Here is a 22,066-nt window from a genome sequence, read left to right as displayed (position 1 = left end):
TGGTTGATAGGTCTAGAGGGATAAAGAGGTGGAGGGGGAAGGGGAGGGTAATAATAGGGTAACCTCTCGTCTCTATTCCATTCATTTGAAGCACCCGACTGTTGATAGGGCCCCCCAAATGGGCGAAATTCCTGTAGGGGTTGAAAACGATTACTCACAGGAATAGGGTAATCATATTGTGCCCCCTCCTGGGGTCTCCAAGGTGGTCTCCCGAAAACATTTACCTCCCGATAGGGGGATGCGGGTTTCTGATTTTTGGATTTATTCCTCCAGCCTGGAGATTTAGCAGGAGGGCCTTTATTTTGTACATCCCTAGATTTTTGGGGGTGAGATGGTTGAGAACGTCTCTCTCTCCCAGGGGATTTGTAGGAGACCTTTCTAGGACGTAGAATGGGTCTATTAGGTGTATGAGGGGGTGGTCCGGAGTTATCTGAATTACCGGAATTTTGATTGGGTGGAGGAGCTATATCCATCTCTACGGTATCACCCCCATTTTCCTGAATTTTACTTTGCCATTCAAAAACCAAACCAGATTTGTAGTCTCCTACATCTCGGTTGAACTTCGGGGAACCGAAGGAAAAACGAGGGCTCAAATAGTGAAGTACCATCAAGTACGTTTAATTAAAAAATGTGCAACATATTACACATACAGGTTTTTAAAATTGACGGCTAAATGAGCATAAAAGCAAACAGAGTAGCAATAACTACGTGCACCCGTGCTTCCGGGGTCACGTAAAAAGCGGTGATGTTAGTGCGTTGCTCCGCCCTGACCGGTTTCGTCACAAATGACGTTGTCAAAGGGCACGGGCGACGCACTAAACGTTCACCTTAAGTACATATAGAGCAACAACCAAGCCTCTCTTTCGATTTGCAGCCTCCAATGAGGAACGGCCGCAGAATTAACAAACACGGAAATGGAAAGTGTTTGGGAACCCGGAACATCCTACCAACGAGACTAACGGTGACATAGATAGGAATATCCTATGTCAACCACGTCCAGTCTCATTTCTAAAGGTGTCCTCGCTGGTTCCCAGACATCCAATACCTTACTTCCTGTAAATAATGCCAACTGTTAAATTACTGTCTGTCACAATATAAGTTAAATTAAAACATATATATACAAGTAACCACATATTAGTCCAAAGTAATTTCACAATCTTATGAAAGTTAAATATTTCCATACTCCCGTTCAACGATCCAATGTAAATCGCTGAAAAAGAGCCATAGAAATTGTACATTAACTCTTCTTTTTGCATAAGCAAAAAATATAAAAATTTCAAGTAAAGGTAAAAATAGATAAAAAATTGAAATACAGAAATGGAAGAATTGATACCCCTCCTTTTCCCTTTTAGAGCCCTCTAGTGGTTAGAGGAAGCGATACTCTACAATCCTATAGAACATATGCATATGAGTCGTATCTCCTAATGGACTCAGTAGTCGCTGAGGAAGCAATTCACTCTTTTAAAGGGGTCCAATCATATTTTATCTTTAAATTCACATAGGAACATTCAACCCTTATAGTAAATGGGAATAAAACCATACTGTATATTCCTGTCCCTATCTCAGGGTTTGAATGTCAGTATCCATAGTCCTCCAAATCCAAGAAAAAAGAAAGAAAGAACGAAGAAAACATTAGGGGTGGAGGTCTCTATGAGTTATCTAAAAAAGCATTGACTTCTATGTCCACATTCAAACCTTGCGGTTTAAGACATTTTATACGGTAAATCCAGCTCATCTCTAATTTCGATATAGCTATCCTTTTTGATCCCCCTCTCCAATGAGGCCTGAGAATATCAATGGCAATAATGGAAGTGCCACTAGGATCTCTAGCATGCACTACTCTATAGTGCCGGGAAACTGAATGTTTTTTGTATCCCCTTCTTATGTTCCCAATGTGCTCGTTGACCCTTATCTGAAAGGCTCTCACTGTACGTCGACATATTGTAACCTACATGGGCAAGTCAATAAATACACCACATGGGTCATAGAACATGTAAAAAATGATCGGATATTAAATGTTTGTGAAGTGCTATTTGAGACAAAGCTCAAAGTCTTGCGTTCCTTGACTGCATTGATCTTGCACACAGCACATTTTTTACATTTATGATAGCCAATTATGTTCTGATAGAACATTGGTTTATTCCGTGGAGGATCAACAACTCCTGGAGCAAGGGAATCCCTTAATGAAGGGACCCCTCTAAAGACAACTTGGGGCTGTTCAGGGAGTGCCGGACCGAGAACTGGATCCTCTTTGATGAGATGCCAGTGCTTTTGGACCAATTTTTTAATTACATAATGTTGATTCGAATAGCTGGTGATGAACGGAGATACAAATAGATTTTTTCTACAATAGAGACCTGTTTGTCTTGTAACAACAAACTTCTATCTATTGTTTCGACTTCACGTGTTTGTTTATGAAGATCTTCCACTAGATACCCTTTATCCAAAAATCTTGATGTCAACATTTTTGCTTGCTCACCAAAATCCTCTATTTTGCTACAATTACGCAAAATTCACCCCACTCTTAGCCCCCAACCTTATGAAGCTGTTTAACTACGTCCTTGAAGGCAATAACTTCCCCAACGAGATGCTTTTAGCAAATCTATCTCTCATTCCCAAACCAGGTAAAGACCACACTCTCCCACAAAATTTCCGGCCAATATCTGTATTGAACAATGACCTTAAAATATTTGGTCGGATTCTCGCGGACAGACTTGCAAGGAATATCTCTCCACTCATACATATCGACCAATCTGGCTTTATTCCCAATAGACAGATCACAGATAACATTAGACTAGTGACTAACATAATACAGGATGCCAATCTCCACTCGCGCCAGACTTGCTTACTCAGTTTAGACATACATAAGGCTTTCGATAGTGTCAGCTGGACGTACTTGAATAATCTCCTGCCTAGGTTTGGGATCTCAGGCCAATTCCTACAAGGCTTCAATGCTCTTTATCAAGCCCCACAAACACGTATTAGGATCCCAGGCTATAATTCGTATTTCTTGCCTCTAGGTAGAGGCACTAGACAGGGCTGCCCATTGTCCCCACTCTTATTTGCTCTGGCCATAGAGCCTCTTGCCCAAGCCATAAGATCTAATTCGGACATCAGGGGATACTCCAGAGATCACCTGGAATACAAAATCAGTCTATATGCTGACGACGCGTTGCTCTACATCACAGACCCTCATACTTCTATCCCAGTTCTTCTTGGGGAGCTGAACATGTTCCATGACATCTCGGGCCTCAAGATTAACTTAAACAAATGCTCAGCCCTGCCCATTAACATCCCACAGAACACCCTTAATCTACTCCAAGCCAACTTCCCTTTTACCTGGAACTTACGCTCAGTAAAATACTTGGGTGTTAATATCACTCCTAACCATAATGAATTATTCAAACTTAACTACACTCGCCTTTTCAATCAAATTAGCTCCCTCCTTGATACATGGTCCACATATAACATATCATTCCTTGGTAGAATCTGTGCTATCAAAATGAACATTATCCCAAAAATCCTGTACTATTTTCGCACACTTCCAATTAACATTCCCAAATCTAAATTAGACTCCATTCAAAGACTCATCAATAAGTTCATTTGGTCAAACAAAAAACCTAGATATATCTACGCTCTACTATATAGACCCCACTCTAGTGGTGGGTTGGGCCTCCCCAATTTATGGAAGTATTTTTTAGCGGCTAGACTTTCCCAAATTTCACAGTGGTTTTCTCCCTCCCAGGATATACCTTGGAAAAAATTTGAAACATCCTCCATTCTGCCACTTTATCTACAGGGTATACTGTGGTCTAATTATGTCCTATACAAAAACCTCCTCAAACGTAACTTAATAGTGGCTCACATGTTTCAATTATGGCTGAAAATAAAGGACACATTTGGGTTGGCCTCTCCCATTTCTCCACTCACATCATTCCTGGGTGACCCCAGACTAGCTTCGGCATACAATGATAGACACTCATTCTCATGCTGGGTGAACTCCAAGATGACCACACTGGGATCTTTACAATACAAATGGAGATTCAAGTCCTTTGAAACTCTTCAGAGAACAGATGGTTTCCCCCCTACTGAGCGCGAGAGATATCTCCAAATAAAAACCTTTTTTTCTACACACTTCTCCCTCTCCACCCAACTCACCAACACATTATTCGAGAGAATCTGTCTCTCCTCATCTAGAGATAAGGGGATGATTTCAAGAATATATCAATATCTTAATGACCTCTCAACACCTGATAAATCTCAACCAATGTTGCAGTGGGAAGCGGAGTTAGGAATCAACCTCACACCGGACAATTGGAGCTCCATGACGGAGAATCTCCGCAAAAGCAACAGAGCGGTTTCCTTTAGAGAGACCCCGATGAAACTATTTTGCAGATGGTACCTTACCCCTACTAGAATTCACACGTTTTAGCCCTCAGTCTCTCCTAATCGTTTTAGGGGTTGCCAGATGGAGGGCTCACTACTACATATTTTCTGGAGTTGCCCTCATCTCACACAAATTTGGGAAGATGCATTGAATAGATTTGAAAGATCCTCAAAACACAGATTTACTCTTACTCCCCAAGTTTGCCTACTGTATGCTAATATCCCAGATGTCCCTCCCCTTGTAGCAGATTGTTTCACTCTCTCTGTAGCTCCATCCAATGGATGATAGCTCTTAATTGGAGATCAGGTACTTTAATATGGTCACAGGTACTAGACAGGATGGAATTGTTGAAGTTATCTGATAGAATCTACCACACACTTAACGACACCCTCCATATATTTGATAACAAATGGTCATACTGGTCAATCACACAGTGATCCCAGTGTCATCCCCATGTTGCACCATGATAAGGTTATTTTTCGATATTGATGGACTCACTAAGATGTTCTTTCTAATGTAACTCTATCATACTATGATTTTCTGTTATACTGTTTTATATGCCTCTTGAGATGGTTTCATATATATTGTCTATGTTTGTATGCAATCCAAACTTTACAATAAAAACTTTTGTAAACAAAAAAAGAGGCAGGTGCTTTTTGCACGTAGAGTCAATGGTGGCCTATCGGTTCCTAATTTACATGCTTATTATACTGGGGCAGGTATCGCTCCATTGTCTCGCCTTCACGAGAAACAACAAATGCCACTGTGGGCTACCTTTGATTTAGTGGATTCCCACCCGACACCTCTAGCCTCTCTCCCATGGCTCCCCCGAGCACATCGCCCGCCTTCCATAGGTCCTTGTCTGGCCCATTCCTTTAGGTTGTGGGATGCGGTCAAATATTCAGCGGGTCTGATTTCCCCTCATCTTCCCGCTACTTTACTTCCTTCATTGCCCGTTATTCCCACCAGGTAGAGACAATTCCTTACAGTTTGCATGGTGGACTGAACATGGCTTTGTAGACGTTCATTCTATGCTCTCCCCTACCAAGAATATTCCTTTTACACTTTTATGTTCCTCTCATGATATTCCCCTTAGGGAGCATTATAGTTACCTACAACTCCGACATTTCCTTCAGCGCCTTATCAGATCTCAACCCACACCCTATACTATGACTCCCTTCGAAAGCTTATATAGATCGCGCCCCCATTCCCCGGGTCTCATATCTTTGATTTATGCAGCGATCATCAATTCTAAGAAGCCGCCATTGAGACCTTATCACCTTCAGTGGGAGGCTGAGCTTGGGAAGCAACTCGATCCAGAAGATTGGCAGGCTATGACCATAGCATTGTCCAAATGCTCTATGAATGTTCTCTTCTTGGAGAACGCTTACAAAGTGTTCCATAGGTGGTACTATACCTTGGCCAGGCTGGCAAGTTTTATACCATCCTATTCCTATTCATCCTATTCATCCTATTTATACCACCCTTTATGCTTCCGTGGATGCTCTCAGGAGGGTACAATGGCACATGTCTGGTGGACCTGCCCCAGGGTATGCAGATTGTGGGTTAGAGTTTATGCGTTGCTCCGCAACCTCTTCAATACCAACTTAAAGAGGGACCCTTTTGAGGCCCTTTTGTGGAAACCGATCACGGAGCTTCTCCGCCCTGAACGCCAGCTGACGGCACATGTTTTTACTGCAACTAAACTGACCATAGCAAGGGCCTGGAAGACCCCGGTCCTCAGCTTTGAAGCAGTTAAAAACTGCGTTAATGATATTATGGTAAATGAGAAACTTACTGCTGTGTTAGCGGATACCCATGGTATGGCAACCCTGGGTGGCTTACAACCACCCTTCACAATTTGATCCAATGCTACTTTCTCTTTGATGAGCCCTGTGGACCCTTTTCTTCTATCCCATTTTCTTCTTATTTTTCTTTTTTCTCTCTTTCTTTTCAATGCTATTTGTTCATGCTACTCTTCTAGCTGGTTCTCTTTCTTCTCATCCTCCCTTTCTTCGTTCTTTGTGGCTCGGGCCCACAGGCTTGGTCCTGTTGGTCTTGGACACATGATGCACTGTTTATTTTACATTTTGGATAATGCTATCCTCTGTTATGTGCCTTTTTGAGTTTATTTTCCTTTTTGTAATGTTGTGTATTGAATAGCCATTTCGCTTTTAAGTTCTACATTTACTCCGGTGTGTTAGCCGGTATGTTACCTAAACCAGCATTAGGTCGATTTAGCAGGCTACTTGAGATTGGGACATTCTATTGCTGGTCTTCTAGGTTCGCCTTTGGATTCCTAGGAGCTGGATCAATCTCAGGTCTACGGACTAACTTTTCTGACGCCTCCAGTTCTTTATATGATAGCTCATGGTGTGCCCACCACTGCTTTTTCTTTTGTATTCCTTTTTCTGTTGATGTGTCTTCAATAAAACTCTTTGTACAAGAAATGTAATACAATTATATTCTAGGCTTCCTCAAGTAATATATACATTCATGAAGAGCTAAATCAATTAAAACAAATAACACCACTCCATGAAGACAGTGGGCCAGATTCAGAAAGGTCAGCTGATCTTTAGATCTGCGTAACCTATCTGATTTACGTTACGCCCCCGCAAGTTTTTGAGGCAAGTGCTTTATTCAGAAAGCACTTGCCTCTAAAGTTGCGGCGGCGTATCGTAAATCCCCCGGCGGAATTCAAATTACGCGGCTAGGGGGCGTGTAAAATTTAAATCAGGCGCCGAACAAACTGCGCATGTGCCGTCCGCAAGGACGTCATTGGTTTAGACATTAACGTAAATTACGTCCGGCCGTATTCGCGAACGACTTACGCAAACGACGTAAGAAATTCAAAAACTTGGCACGGGAAGGACGGCCATACTTAACATAGGATACACCGCACTTACCCCTCGTATAGCAGGGGTAACTTTCTGAATCTGCGTAAATGCTCATTTACATATTCGACGCGTAAAAGATACGGAAGCGCCACCTAGTGGCCGGCCTGGAATTGCAGCCTAAGATCCGACGGTGTAAGACACTTACACCTGTCGGACCTTAGGGATATCTATGCGTAACCTGATTCTATGAATCAGGCGCATAGATACGACGGCTGGACTCAGAGATACAACGGCGTATCAGGAGATACGCCGTCGTATCTTCTTTCTGAATCCGGCCCAGTGTCCTTTCAGATAATCCCAATGCAGGGAGAGTAAACCTCTAAATACTGGAGAATTCCAAAGGTTTCCACTGTAAATAGGGTGGTCCACACAGCACCTGTGGTGAATAAGCCAAACTGCTTATACAGTCAATAGACAGTGTTGTCTATTGACAGGAGTAAGATTGGGGATTCTAAGCTCTTATTTTTCTGTAATAGTAATACAGTTTTTAAACTGTTGTCTCTACCCTCTCTTCCGGGTATAAACCCAGTCTGATCTGGGTCTACCCAGTCTGGCATTAAGTTCTTTAATCGGGTAGCAAGGATTTTTGCATATAGCTTTATGTCCGCATTCAATAGTGCTATAGGCCTATAACTAGAGCATAGTGTATTGTCTTTTCCTAATTTGGTTATCATGGTGATATGGGCCATTAAATATTCCCTCATCTTCACCTATTTTATTAAAGTAGTCACATAATCTCGAGATCAGTTGGCTCTGAAATGTTTTATAGTATTTAATAGTGAACCCGTCCGGTCCCGGACTTTTACCAGTAGGTGTTTATTTTAGTGCTCTTATAATTTCATCCTGTGTAATTACTGCTTCCAGGGCTATCACGCGTTCTTCATGAATTTTTGCATTCATTAAATATTCTTGTATTTTTTCTTTCCTCCTCTCCTTCTCATTATATGTGTCTTCCTTTCTAATTGCATATAATGCACTAATAGTACGTTTGAAATGCTCTTGCGATGTCGGTTGTTTTGTTAACCATTTCTCCTCTTCCGTTCTTTATCTTCTCTATATAGTTTAATGCTTTATTATGCCTTAGCATTTTTGCAAGGTATTTTCCAGGTTTATTTCCTCCTTTATATCTGTCCTTTCTAAGACTGTTAAACACCTTTCTTGTTTCCTGCTCCATGAGATCTTTCAGTAGTTCCCTTTTTAATATTAAGGCTCATTGTATTTCCTTTTCCGCGTTTCTTTTATGTCTTTGTTCCAGACCATATATATCTTTTAAAAATGTTTGCATATTCGTTTCTTTTTTTTTTTTAAGATATTTTTATTAGGTTTAAGACAAACCAACAAACAGAAAAACATACAAAAAACACACCAGACAACCTGGTCATAAACGTCAGGCAATACACTCAAACATAGAAAAATAAACTGACATCAATGCAAAATATAAAGTAGGCACAGTGGTAAAAGGCTTAGGTATAATACCGGGATATAGCAAAAAGCGGAGGTCCAGACATTAGAGATACGTGAGGCACGGCCCATCAATGGTCAAGCAAGAGTAGTACAATCAGTGCTGGGAGAGGGTTAGCGGACTAGCCAACCATCTCCCCCAAGTTTTGTGGAAGGTTTTGTTCCGTTTCCGGAGTTCAAAAGTAAGTTTATACAGTGGGATAGCGTCATTAATACGAGGGATTTTAGAGAGGTCTGTGTCCCCTTCCAGGACAGTAAATTAGTTTTTTTAACATAGAAGAAGAGTATACGGAGCAGTCTCTTGGCATGTGATGATAGGTGAAATTCGCCAAAGATGCCTAATAGGCAGTTCTTGGGGTGGATTATGTTTGGGAGGCCTAGCGCCGATGAGATGAAAGCACCCACTTCTTACCAGAAGTCCTGGACTACCGGGCATGACCAGAAGCAGTGTAAGAAATCGGCCTCCCGACCACAGCCGCAGAAACAGGCAGCTGAGGGCAGGAGACCCATCCTGTGTAACCTAGCCGGAGTGAGGTGGGTTTGATGGAAAATTTTGACCTGTATGATGCGGTCCCGGGAAGCAATAACAGAGGTTTCTACGTATCACTAAATTCTGACCAGTCCTCGTCTACCAGGGAGATGTTCAGAGAGGTCCATTTTATCTGAGCTTTGTGAAACCTGGGGTTAAAGTCAGTCATTAGGGCTGCATAATAGGTGGAGACAAGTTTAGTGGGATCTGGTTGTCTGAGCAGTTTTTCCAATGGGGGCAGGTCAGTGGGATCATCCAGGGAGCCAAACTGGGCACGGATAGCGTGCCTGAGCTGGTAGTAATAAAATAGGTACGATCTTGGTAAATCGAAATCTAAACGTAGCTGAGAAAAAGATTAAAAGTCCTGAGCATTGTACAGGTGGCATAAATATTTAACCCCCTTGGAGTACCAGCGATTGGGATCAGGAAGGGAGTATAGTTCCTGCAGATTGGGGTTAAACCACAGGGGGTTGTTGGGAGATTTCAGCCAGGTGTGCCTGGATACTTTAGTGACAATATAACGAAAAGAGGAAAGGGAAGTGGAAAGTAGGGAGGTTCCGGGGCGATCGGGGACCGGGCCTCTGTAGATAATATTAAGTAGGGTTTCCAGAGAAGATGCAATGGCTCCCTCCGTGGAGGTACAGGCATTGGCCGGAACCGGGCACAGCCAATCGTGGATGTGCACCAACTGGGATGCCAAATAATATAGAAAGAAGTTGGGAAATGCCAGGCCTGCCAAGTGTGCTGGCAACCGTAGTGTTTCAAGTGCTACCTTGGGGGAGCCACCCTTCCACAGGAAAGTAGTACATATTGAATCTATGCGTTTAAAAATAGATTTAGGTATTTTGCAATGGGAATTGGCAAGGATATAGAGTAATCTCGGTAGGGAGATCATTTTGAGGACGTTGGCCCTCCCCATAAGATCCATCCACTGCTTGGTCTGCTCCCGAAGGCGGAGCAATAGAGGATCTAAGTTATTGGCGACATATAAAGATAAAGGGGTCTGCACCAGAACCCCAAGGTACCTAAAGGAGGATACCACTTGAAGCTTGGAATCCGGGTGAATCAGGGGAGGCTCAGCCACATCTAGGAGGAAAAGACTAGACTTCATTGGTATCAGCCAGATACACCAATGTGTCATCCGCATAAAGTGAAATGCGCTCCTCTTTATTAGCAATTGGGAGTCCTTTAATCGAGGGGGAGGAGCAAAAGCGAACCGCAAGTGGCTCCATGGCCAAGGCAAACAAGAGGGGCGACAATGGGCACCCCTGTTGTGTGCCCCTAGTAATCGGAAAGGGGCCAGTGATAGAGGAATTGACCCGCACCCGAGCTACAGGGGAGGTGTAAAGGAGTTTTATCCATGCTACAGCACAGGGGCCAAAGCCATACATCTGTAACACCCGAAACAGATATGGCCATTCCACACTGTCGAATGTCTTGCAAGTGTCCAAAGACACAATAGCACGAGTGGGAGGACAGTGGTGTGGATATTGCAGGTTTTGAAACAGCCTGCGGATATTCATTCTGGTGGACCTGCCGGGGATAAAGCCCCCTTGGTCATTATTGACCAAGGACGTGACTACAGTGTTCAAACGGTTTGCCAATATTTTGACCAGAATATTAACGTCCACATTAATAAGAGAAATTGGACGGTAAGATTTGCATTTAAGTGGGTTCTTACTGGGTTTTAATAGAAGTACAATCAAAGTCTCTCACATCGTTGGGGGGAGGATCCCGACATCTAGAGCTTTGTTATAGGTTCGCAAAAGAAAGGGGCACAAAAGGTCTTTAAATTGTGAGTACCATTCAGTCGGGAAACCGTCTAAGCCCGGAGTCTTATGTGCAGGCATTTGTGAAATGGCTGCAGCAATTTCCTCAACCGAAATAGGTGCATCCAGCACTTCACGCCCCTCCGTTGACAAGGAGGGGAGAGATATGTCAGCCAAGTAGTCATTCAATTGGGAGTCATCGTAGTCAACCCTAGAGGTATACAGGTCTTTGTAAAAGCATAAAAAGGAGTCTAGGATATCCCCTGGGTTGTCACTGATGGGGCCTTGAGCAGTAAGAATATGTGGGATGGAAATGGGAGAGTGGTCAGGTCTAGTCAGATATGCCAAGAGACGTCCGGCTTTATTACCATGTTCAAACGATTTTTGTGTGGCATGCAACATGCGTTTTTGCGTGAGAACTAACAGACGGAGTTCATACTCTCTACGGCTCTGTAACCATGCCTCCCTTGTGTCGGAGGCAGGGTTAGAGGCATAAGCAGACTCAGCACGTACCATAACAGTCTCAAGTTCCTCTGTAAGCATCCGGTTATTTTTGCATATTCGTTTCTCTTTCTTTCTTTTTCCTAGTCCCAATAGCTATCAGTTGGCCCCTAATAACGGCCTTATGTGCTTCCCAAACTGTTGTCTTACATAGTTCTGGTGTGTCATTAGTCAGGAAATACTGGTCGATTTCACCAGACAGTGTTGACCCTCAAATTATAGAGCGATGAACTGCACCTTTAAGATAATAACATCCAAGGTTCCCCAAACTCTTCGGTCACTCTTCATAAAGGCATCTTCACCCAGTATTAAAGGGTATACTCCTTGCTGCCTGCAAGCAGTGATTCCTGTACTGACTCCACCTCCTGAAATTTCTCTTCTTTGCACCTTTGTAGTTCGGACGGTAGACTCTCTGAAATGTGTGACGCAGCAGTGCCTCGGGGTAAGGCCCACTTCCTGACCCTAGAAGTCCTTCAACCTCTCTATATAGTGCTCAAAATTTCATTCCCTGACTGTGAACATTGCCTTATTTTATTGTGTCATGTATGTGTACAACTAGAGGATATCGCTTCTTGCATATCGGTCTGGGATTGGAGGACCTCTAGGGCCAGCGAGCTTAGACATTTGGTCAGTTTCTATAGGGACCAAATGGCCAATTTGTCTGTCATCACCTTCAAAGAATATGCAACATTTGGCCATGTAACCAATACTGGAGAAAGCCTGAAATAGGGTTTTCTACATTAGCGCTTCTATTGGATTGGACTATGTAAGTCCAATCTAATAGAATCCAATGGAGCCTTAACCACCCATGACCCTGTTACCAGTTCACTGGTTTTCCAAGGAAGGACCACTTTTGGTAGGTATTGACCACTGCAGACATTCCAAAAGAGCTGCAGTTTTGGAGATTGATCTGACCCAGTCACCTAGCCATTACAATTTGGCCATTGTCAAAGTCACCCAAATCCTTATGCGTTCCCATTTTTTTTAATGCTTTTGATAAATCAATAAATCAATGCCTAATATGTCTCACCCACTTTCAGATGCCTTTGTAATGAAAAAGATCAATGTTATTCAGTGTTATATAATGTTATGGCTGATCAGTGTATATAATAAGCTGTGCAACCATCTTAAGAAGTTCATGTAAAAGTCAGCTGTGTGTGCATTTATGAGCATAGGCTTTGTATCTTTACACTTTAGTGCTGAAATGGTTGTGCATTAATATATCAAAATTCCATTGTGTTCTCAATAGTGTTTCACAAAGGAGATCTTGAAATTCTCATTGATGAACAAGGCAAAATCCAAACCGAACCAATAAGAAACATGCCTGTCACAGAATCTGTTTGTGCAGAGGGATCATCTCCCAGCAGTGTTAAAAAAGGTATTTAGATGATTTTTACATGAAAGAAAATTGCTGTTTTAAAGTCAGGTTAAACTACGACTATACAAATGTACTTTGGACGTTATAATATGTTCCTATATCTATAACAATTGTTTAACCTTTTTAAACTTTCTCTGTCAGCAGCAAAACTACTTCCAGCTAGCCAGATCAGTAAGTTTTATATTAATGGCATCCCCCCTTCTTCTATAAGCTCATGGTCACTTCAATAACCATGAGCTTTTAGCAGAATTGTTCCACAGGCTCTGCTGAATAAAAGAATAGTTATGATCAGTGCTCACAGGCCGCTGATTGCAGATATTTACAATGTGACACTGCGCCCCCTTATGCTGTACCGATCCTCCTGTGGCTCCTCCTGCAGCACTGCCGGCTTCTCTTCCTCTCTGTCCTATTGGCTTCAGATGCTGCAGGGGGAGGCACAGGGGGCATTCAAAATCTGAAAATGATTCCCCACTGTCCTGGTTCCCCCCTGCCGCTCTGATTTCCCTGTGGTTGCACCTACAGTAATGTTGGCTTCTCCTGCTCTCCCACCTGCTGGCTACAACTGCAGCAGGGGGAACCAGAAGTGCCACCCCACAGCCTCTGCCAAACAAGCTGCTGACAAGGGATGTGCTTGTAATTCACATTGGAAAAAAATACATTGTAGTTCACTTCTGATTTTGTTCACATTGTTGTGAAAAGTGAAAACCATGACTACTTTGTGTGTTAATTATTCTGCTCCTATAAATGCCGTAGGTGATCTACTGTGCAAAGTATGTGTAGTATGTTAGTATGTTAGTAGGGGGCGCAGTGACTAAGGCCGGGTACACACGGACAAACATGTATGGTGAAAGCGGTCCGTCGGACCGTTTTCACCATACATGTCTGCCAGAGGGCTTCTGTACGATGGTTGTACACACCATCGTACAGAAGTCCGCGCGTAAACAATACGCGGGGCGTGTCCGCGGTGTCGCCGCGTCGATGACGCGGTGTCGCCGCGACAATGACGCGGCGACGTGGGCGGCCCGCCTTTAAAATGCTTCCACGCATGCGTCGAAGTCATTCGACGCATGCGAGGCACGGCGGGCGGCTGGACATGTACGGTAGGTCTGTACTGACGACCGTACATGTCCGAGCGGGCTGAATTCCAGCGGGCTGTTTTAAAACAAGTCCAGGAATATTTGTCTGCTGGGAAAAGGCCCGGCGGGCAAATGTTTGCTGGAATTCGGCCCGCTCGCGCCCACACACGACCAAACATGTCTGCTGAAACTGGCCTGCGGGCCAGTTTCAGCAGACATGTTTGCTCGTGAGTATGGGGCCTAATACTTCAATTAAGACCTACATAAAATACAGAATATATACAACAATACACATGATGGATCTATGTGATTAATGAAAGTGTGAATAGTCCATATTCTTCAGTGAACTGTTCAAATAAAATGTGGTAAATCCAATTAAAAGTTTGGTGAGAGACGGTTCGCGCTTTTCAGTCTTCGTGCTTTTCAGTCTGTTACAGCGTGACAATGTGCTATCTCCATTAAAAACGCTAGTTTTACCAGAACGAGTGCTTCTGAGCATGCACGTTTTTTTCCCCGTCGTTAAAGCCTATACACGACCGGTTTTCACGACGTGAAAAACGACGATGTGAAAAACGACGACGTGAAAAACTACGAGAAAAATTAGAGCATGTTCTTAATTTTTAATGCCAATTTTTCACAATGAGAAAAATGCAATGAGAAAAATGCTCTGGAGCCTACACACGGTCGTTTTTAATGTAGCGCCTGTGTACTTACAGGTGCTATATTTAAATTTAGTGGGGGAATGAGAGAGTTATGTTGCTCTCATTCTTTGATTTGTCAAATTTGGCTGTCACCAAATCTGGATTGTCCTGTGGGTCAGTTTGTGCCCCAGAGATGCAGTCTCATCTCTGGGCGGCAGGTGGTGCCAGAGGGGTCCAGGCGGAGCCGCTTCTTCCCAGCAGCCAATTGGAGGCGTTTTCCCTCGCGGGGCATGCTGGGAGGGGGTATTTTTTGTGGCGGAGGCCGTGTTTCGGGGTTCTTCGCGGGTTGATGGTTCCAGGTGCGGCACCCACTTTTAGGGTGTGCGCACATCACGGGCCCCACCACTATGGCCTACCAGGTCACGTGCTCCGCGGAGTTCCTGACTCTGGGCTCTCATTGCCCGGAGCAACTGATGCTGCCAGGGGACCCCAGTGACTTACTGGGATCCCGTACCTATTGACAGGATCCCAAACTGGGTACTGTACGGTGGGAGATCGGTCTGAGGAGAACCCGGAGGCAGGTGATCCAACAAGATTCGAACTAACCACCGGGGATCTGGGTGGCCGGACACTGACAGGTTGCATCCAAACTGTCAGTCGGTGACCCCAAAAGACATACTGGGAGGATTTGCTCTATCGTTCTAATCTTCAAGCACTAGGCCTGTGGCAGAGGTCTCATCTCAATATCCTAACTCAATTAGAGCCAAGTCGGTGGCAGAGACTTGTTCCTCCCAGAAACTCTAAGTGGCACTCTGGCTGTCAGGCCTGTGAAAGAGGTCTGTCCAGGGGCACTTTGCCCACTCCAGCCGGAGTGGCGACGTAGACGAATACAATTGCTAAAGGGCAGGACTGCCTTTACTATCCATAGCCTGATTAAGTGAAGTTGCTCTTCCTTCACCAACCTGTCCTGTCTACCTCAAGTTGTCATGTTGGTCGTGTTTGGCCGGAAAATAAAAGCATCGAAAACGTTAAACACCTGTATGGACATTCTGTTACTGCTCTCAACACCACCATCTCCCCTAGACACAGTACAGAGATAACTTAAAAACGCTGATACCAAATCTAACCAGCGGCTCCTCCGGGGGTAGCGCTACATTAATGACCAATTAAAAAAATGGCATTTTCTCATCATAAAAAAACGGTCGTGTGTACGCGGCATAAGAGCACGTTGGGTGTCATTGGATGTCTATAAAGCGGTGGAGGATATCTACATCTATTGATTGAATTAACTATGTTTTATTTGGACAGTTCACTGAAGAATATTGACTATTCATATTTTTATTAATCACTGTACAGGACACCGTGGCTGGGTCCTGGAAGGACGTTATATTTCCCCTCTGTTTGGACTGTGGTCCCTTTAAGGGAACGGAAAAGGTAAACGCACCTGTCCAAGGATGTGGCTTAAAGCAAGACAGGAAGTTGTAGGTTAGAGTGGAGGAGTGTAGTAGAGACTATGCATGGCAATGGTGGACAAGGAAAAGCTGTGAAAGCTGTGAAAGCTGTGAAAAGCTGTGAAAGCACTTGGCAGTGTCCTGCCTGGAAGCCTGCTACCTGAGAACTTACCTGCAAGGACTGTTTAACTGCAATAGCAGTTCTGAGCTCTACGAGTCGGTGAGACTGATTATTTATTTCGTTTTTGCTGCTGTGAAGCCATTTGTGTTTAACCACTTGACCACTGGGCACGAAAACCCCCTTAATCACCAGACCAATTTTCAGCTTTCGGTGCTCTCACATTTTGAATGACAATAACTCAGTCATACAACACTGTAACCAAATGAAATTTTTGTCCTTTTTTTCCCACAAATAGAGCTTTCTTTTGGTGGTATTTGATCACCTCTGCGGTTTTTATTTTTTTCGCTATAAATGAAAAAATAAAGAAAATGTTGTAAAAAAATGAATTTTTCTTAATTTCTATTATAAAATTTTGCAAAAAATAAAATTTTCTTCATAAATTTGGCCTAAAATGTATACTGCTACATATCTTTGGTAAAAAAAAATTGGTTATTATTTAGTCTGGGTGAAAGTTATAGGGTACCAATTACTGAAAATTTATCAATTTGATCATACCTGATGTACTGACAGCCTCTCTAGTTTCTTGAGACCCTAACATGCCAGAAAAGTACAAATACCCCCCAAATGACCCCTTTTTGGAAAGAAGACATTCCAAGGTATTTAGAAAGAGGCATGGTGAGTTTTTTGAAGTTGTCATTGTTTCCCACAATTCTTTGCAAAATCAAGATTTTTTTTATTCACAAAATATTCATATTCGCAGGTTATTTCTCACACACAGCATACCACAAATTACACCCCAAAACACATTCTGCTATTCCTCCCGAGTATGGCGATACCACATGTGTGAGACTTTTACACAGCGTGGCCACATACAGAGGCCCAACATGCAGGGAGCACCATCAGGCATTCTGGAACACCCAGACCAATTCTGACATTCCTCTCCTACATGGAAAAATCATCATTTATTTGCTAGAAAATTGCATAGAACCCCAAAACATTATATATGCTTTTTTAGCAGAAATCCTAGAGAATACAATGGCGGTCGTTGCAACTTTTTATCGCGCACGTTATTTTCGCAGCAATTTTTCAAATGCGTTTTTTTGGAAATAAAACGGTTTTGTGCTTTAAAAAAAAAAAACATTAAAGTTAGCCCAATGTTTTTGCATAATATGAAAGATGAAGTTACGCTGAGTCGATAGATACCCAACATGTCACCCTTCAAAATTGCACACGCTTGTGGAATGGTGCCAAACTTCGCTACTTAAAAATCCCCATAGGTGACACTTTAAATATTTTTACTGGTTACATCTTTTTAGTTGGAGAAGAGGCCTAGGGCCAAAATTATTGCTCTCCCTCTAACGTTCGCAGCGATACCTCACATGTGTGGTTTGAACACCGTTTTCATATGTGGGCGGGACTTACGAGTGCGGTCGCTTCTGTATACGAGCACACGGGAACAGGGGCGCTTTAAATTTTTTTTTTTTTTTTATTGTTCATTTTACTTTATTTATTTTAGTTTGACATGTTTTTCCCCAAAAATAAATGTTTTGATCACTTTTATTCCAATTACAAGGAATGTAAACATCCCTTGTAATAGGAATATAGCATGCCAGGTCCTCTTTACAATGAGATATGGGGTCAATGAGACCCCACATCTCACCTCTAGGCTGGGAAGCCTGAAAAAAAAATTATCCTGGCTTCGATCGTAGCGGTGAGTGGGAAGAAGCACCGGAGGGAGAAGGGAGGGGGGACGTCCCCTTTCGCCTCCCGTAAGAACAATCAAGAGGCGTAACAGCCGACATGATTATTCTTATGGTGTAGAGAATCGACCGACTGAAAAAGATGATATCTGAATGATGCCTGTAGGTGCAGGCATCATTCAGATATCCCTGCACAAAGTCACTTAGGGTGGGGGGCCGGTATCTGGGGGCCCCCTTATTAAAGGGGGCTCCCAGATTCCGATAAGCCTCCCGCCGCGTACCCCGACAACCAACGGCCAGGGTTGTCGGGAAGGGGCCCTGTCCTCATCAACATGGGGACAGGGTGCTCTGGGGTGGGGGGGGCCCCACAGTGCGCCCCCCTGCCCCAGAGCACCCAACCCCCCATGTTGAGGGCATGCAGCCCGGTACGGCTCAGGAGGGGGGGGGGGCGCTCGCTCGTCCCCACTCCTTTCCTGACCGGCCGGGTAGCGTGCTTTGGATACGGGTCTGGTATGGATTGTAGGGGGACCCCCTATGCCGTTTTTTCGGCGTAGGGGGGCTCTCCTTACAACCCATAACAGACCTAAGGGCCCGGTATGCTCCTGAGGGGGGAACCCATGCCGAATTTTTATTTAAAATCTGGCGGGGACTTCCCCCTCAGGATTCATAACAAACGCCGCACACGTGTAGAATTGGCGGGAATCCAAGTCGGATCTCCCGTCGCTTCTATGACGGCTCTGTCTCCATCGCGGCAAGCCAGCTCGGCGCTGGCTCCCGCGATGGGGCTCGTAGGTGCTCAATCTCGCCGAGAAAGGGAGCGAGATTGACACAATATCGCGTGCACCTACTGTATGACGGCCGGCGGGCAGGAAGTGGTTAAAACACATTTTTTTTTCCGGGTATTGCAGAGTATTGTGCGGGGGTATTGCAGAGTATTGGTGCGGGGGAACTGCAGAGTATTGGTGCGGGGGTACTGCAGAGTATTGGTGTGGGGGTACTGCAGAGTATTGGTGCGGGGGTACTGCAGAGTATTGGTGCGGGAGGTATTGCAGAGTATTTGTGGGGGTATTGTAGAGCATTGTGCGGGGGTATTGCAGAGTATTGTGCGGGGGTATTGCAGAGTATTGGTGCGGGGGGTATTGCAGAGTATTTGTGGGAGTATTGCAGAGCATTGTGCAGGGGTATTGCAGAGTATTGTGCGGGGGTATTGCAGAGTATTGTGCGGGGGTATTGCAGAGTATTGGTGCGGGGGTATTGCAGAGTATTGGTGCAGGGGTATTGCAGAGTATTGGTGCGGGGGTATTGCAGAGTATTGTGCAGGGGTATTGCAGAGTATTGGTGCGAGGGTATTGCAGAGTATTGGTGCGGGGGTATTGTAGAGTATTGGTGCGGGGGTACTGCAGAGTATTGTGCGGGGGGTATTGCAGAGTATTGTGCGGGGGGTATTGCAGAGTATTGTGCGGGGGGTATTGCAGAGTATTGTGTGGGGGGTATTGCAGAGTATTGTGTGGGGGGTATTGCAGAGTATTGTGCGGGGGGTATTGCAGAGTATTAGCGCAGGGGGTATTGCAGAGTATTAGCGCAGGGGGTATTGCAGAGTATTAGCGCAGGGGGTATTGCATAGTATTAGCGCAGGAGGTATTGCAGAGTATTGCAGGGGGTATTGCAGAGGTATTGTTCATTTTACTTTATTTATTTTAGTTTGACATGTTTTTCCCCAAAAATAAATGTTTTGATCACTTTTATTCCAATTACAAGGAATGTAAACATCCCTTGTAATAGTAATATAGCATGACAGATCCTCTTTACAGTGAGATATGGGGTCAATGAGACCCCACATCTCACCTCTAGGCTGGGAAGCCTGAAAAAAAAACGATCCTGGCTTCGATCGTAGCGGTGAGTGGGAAGAAACACCGGAGGGAGAAGGGAGGGGGGACGTCCCCTTTCGCCTCCCGTAAGAACAATCAAGAGGCGTAACAGCCGACATGATTATTCTTATGGTGTAGAGAATCGACCGACTGAAAAAGATGATATCTGAATGATGCCTGTAGGTGCAGGCATCATTCAGATATCCCTGCACAAAGTCAAGGACGTCATATGACGGCCGGCGGGCAGGAAGTGGTTAAAACACATTTTTTTTTTCCGGGTATTGCAGAGTATTGGTGCGGGGGAACTGCAGAGTATTTGTGCGGGGGAACTGCAGAGTATTGGTGCGGGGGTACTGCAGAGTATTGGTGCGGGGGTACTGCAGAGTATTGGTGCGGGGGTACTGCAGAGTATTGGTGCGGGGGGTATTGCAGAGTATTTGTGGGGGTATTGCAGAGCATTGTGTGGGGGTATTGCAGAGTATTGTGCGGGGGTATAGCAGAGTATTGGTGCGGGGGGTATTGCAGAGCATTGTGTGGGGGTATTGCAGAGTATTGTGCGGGGGTATTGCAGAGTATTGTGCGGGGGTATTGCAGAGTATTGGTGCGGGGGTATTGCAGAGTATTGGTGCGGGGGTATTGCAGAGTATTGGTGCGGGGGTATTGCAGAGTATTGTGCGGGGGTATTGCAGAGTATTGGTGCGGGGGTGTGATACATTTGCCTATATGTCTCAGTGTACTGCTCCCTGCTAGCCATGGGTAGAGGTAGAAAGGAATTTCATGTGTGATTCATTCCTCTGACAGGTTATTGACGTGCTAATGTCCCCTCACTATTCTAAAGGTTAATTGATCTATTGTGTTGTGTGAAGAAGATCTGTGTTTACCCTTAAAAGATGTGTATTGTATCATCAGGCTAAATGATTAGAGAAGTAGTATGTTAATTATTCTGATTGCTTCAGTGTAGTAATTAACTCCAGTGATGTCTTTATCTAAAGAAACGTGTCTGCAGGGTCGGCTCCGACTTGTCTCCTATAATCTGTATGGGAAACCCCACTGTGTGAGGGGGGCGTTCCTAACAGGTTGTAACCACATATAAGCTGAGTTTTTGTGTCAATAAAGTGTCTTGGTTCCAGCATCCAGTCTTGACTCATGTGTGGGGAATCCTGTGATGTTCTTGTATGGAGAGGAGGGAATGCTTGACGGGGATATCATACCGATACCGTCACAAATTGGTTGGCAGCAGCGGGATCTTCCCTTCTACTCTCCTTCACACCCGGATTCCAAGCAGACACTGGAAGAACTACTGGAAGGATTGCTAGCAACAAAACCAAGCGGGTCATCATAGCAAAATCAATGGAGATAGACCAGGAGGACGGGATTGCAGCAACGCCAGCAGTACAAGAGATGGATACACCAGTGATTCAGGAGGAGGAATCGCCAGCCGACAAGCTAATGAGAGAGAAGCTAGCATGGTTCGGCCCGAACCCAACGCCGGATGTGGTGCTGAAAGTGATGGACCTGTTAGCGGAGGAGGCTAAACAAATAAGAGACGCAGAACTACAGAAGGCTAAAGAAATAAGAGACGCAGAGCTACAGAAGGCTAAACAAATAAGGGACGCAGAACTACAGAAGGATAAAGAAATAAGAGACGCAGAGCTACAGGAGGCTAAACAAATAAGGGACGCAGAACTACAGAAGGATAAACAAATAAGGGACGCAGAGCTACAGAAGGATAAACAAATAAGGGACGCAGAACTACAGTTAAAACTGGCAGCAGTCCAACAAGCAGCCGCACCTTCTCCGAACAGTGAGTACAGCACAGCAGACGCAAGGAAGATTCCGTTTAGCGCTTTTAAAGCTTTTGATGAAAAGGACTGTGAAATTGATGACTACCTGGCGGATTTTGAGCGACAATGTAACCTGCACCGAATAGCTAGAAGAGAGTGGGTTGCAATATTGTCAGGCAAACTGTCAGGCAAAGCTTCTGATGCTTTCCGGACCGTGCCAGATCAGGATATCCATAGCTACGCCCGGGTTAAAGAAGTGCTCCTGGCTCGTTATGCAGTAACCCCAGAGTCCCACCGACAGAAGTTCAGGGACTCACGCAAAACCGCGAAAGACTCTTACGCAGAATGGGCATGCCAGCTTTCCCTGTCGGCCTCTAACTGGGTTAACAGCAGCCAGGCCACCACCGCAGAGGACATTTTGCAACTAATGCTCCTGGAGCAATTTTACAATCACATCCAGACGGATGTCAAAGATTGGGTGAGAGATCGCAGGCCCATGACTC

At 44.5% G+C, this 22,066-nt stretch overlaps 1 protein-coding gene across 1 annotated transcript in view; it reads left to right on the top strand.

The window, feature by feature from the left end:
- Positions 1-22,066, top strand: part of MSANTD3 (Myb/SANT DNA binding domain containing 3) — a 1,065,404-nt gene that overhangs the window by 926,159 nt on the left and 117,179 nt on the right. Inside the window, exon 4 of the mRNA XM_040353437.1 lies at positions 12,794-12,922. Coding sequence (XP_040209371.1) covers positions 12,794-12,922 — 129 coding nt within the window. The remainder of the gene's footprint in view (positions 1-12,793; positions 12,923-22,066) is intronic.

The sequence above is a fragment of the Rana temporaria genome, chromosome 5 (genome assembly GCF_905171775.1).
Source record: "Rana temporaria chromosome 5, aRanTem1.1, whole genome shotgun sequence".
Taxonomy (NCBI): domain Eukaryota; kingdom Metazoa; phylum Chordata; class Amphibia; order Anura; family Ranidae; genus Rana; species Rana temporaria.
This window is presented reverse-complemented; position numbering and strand designations above follow the sequence as displayed.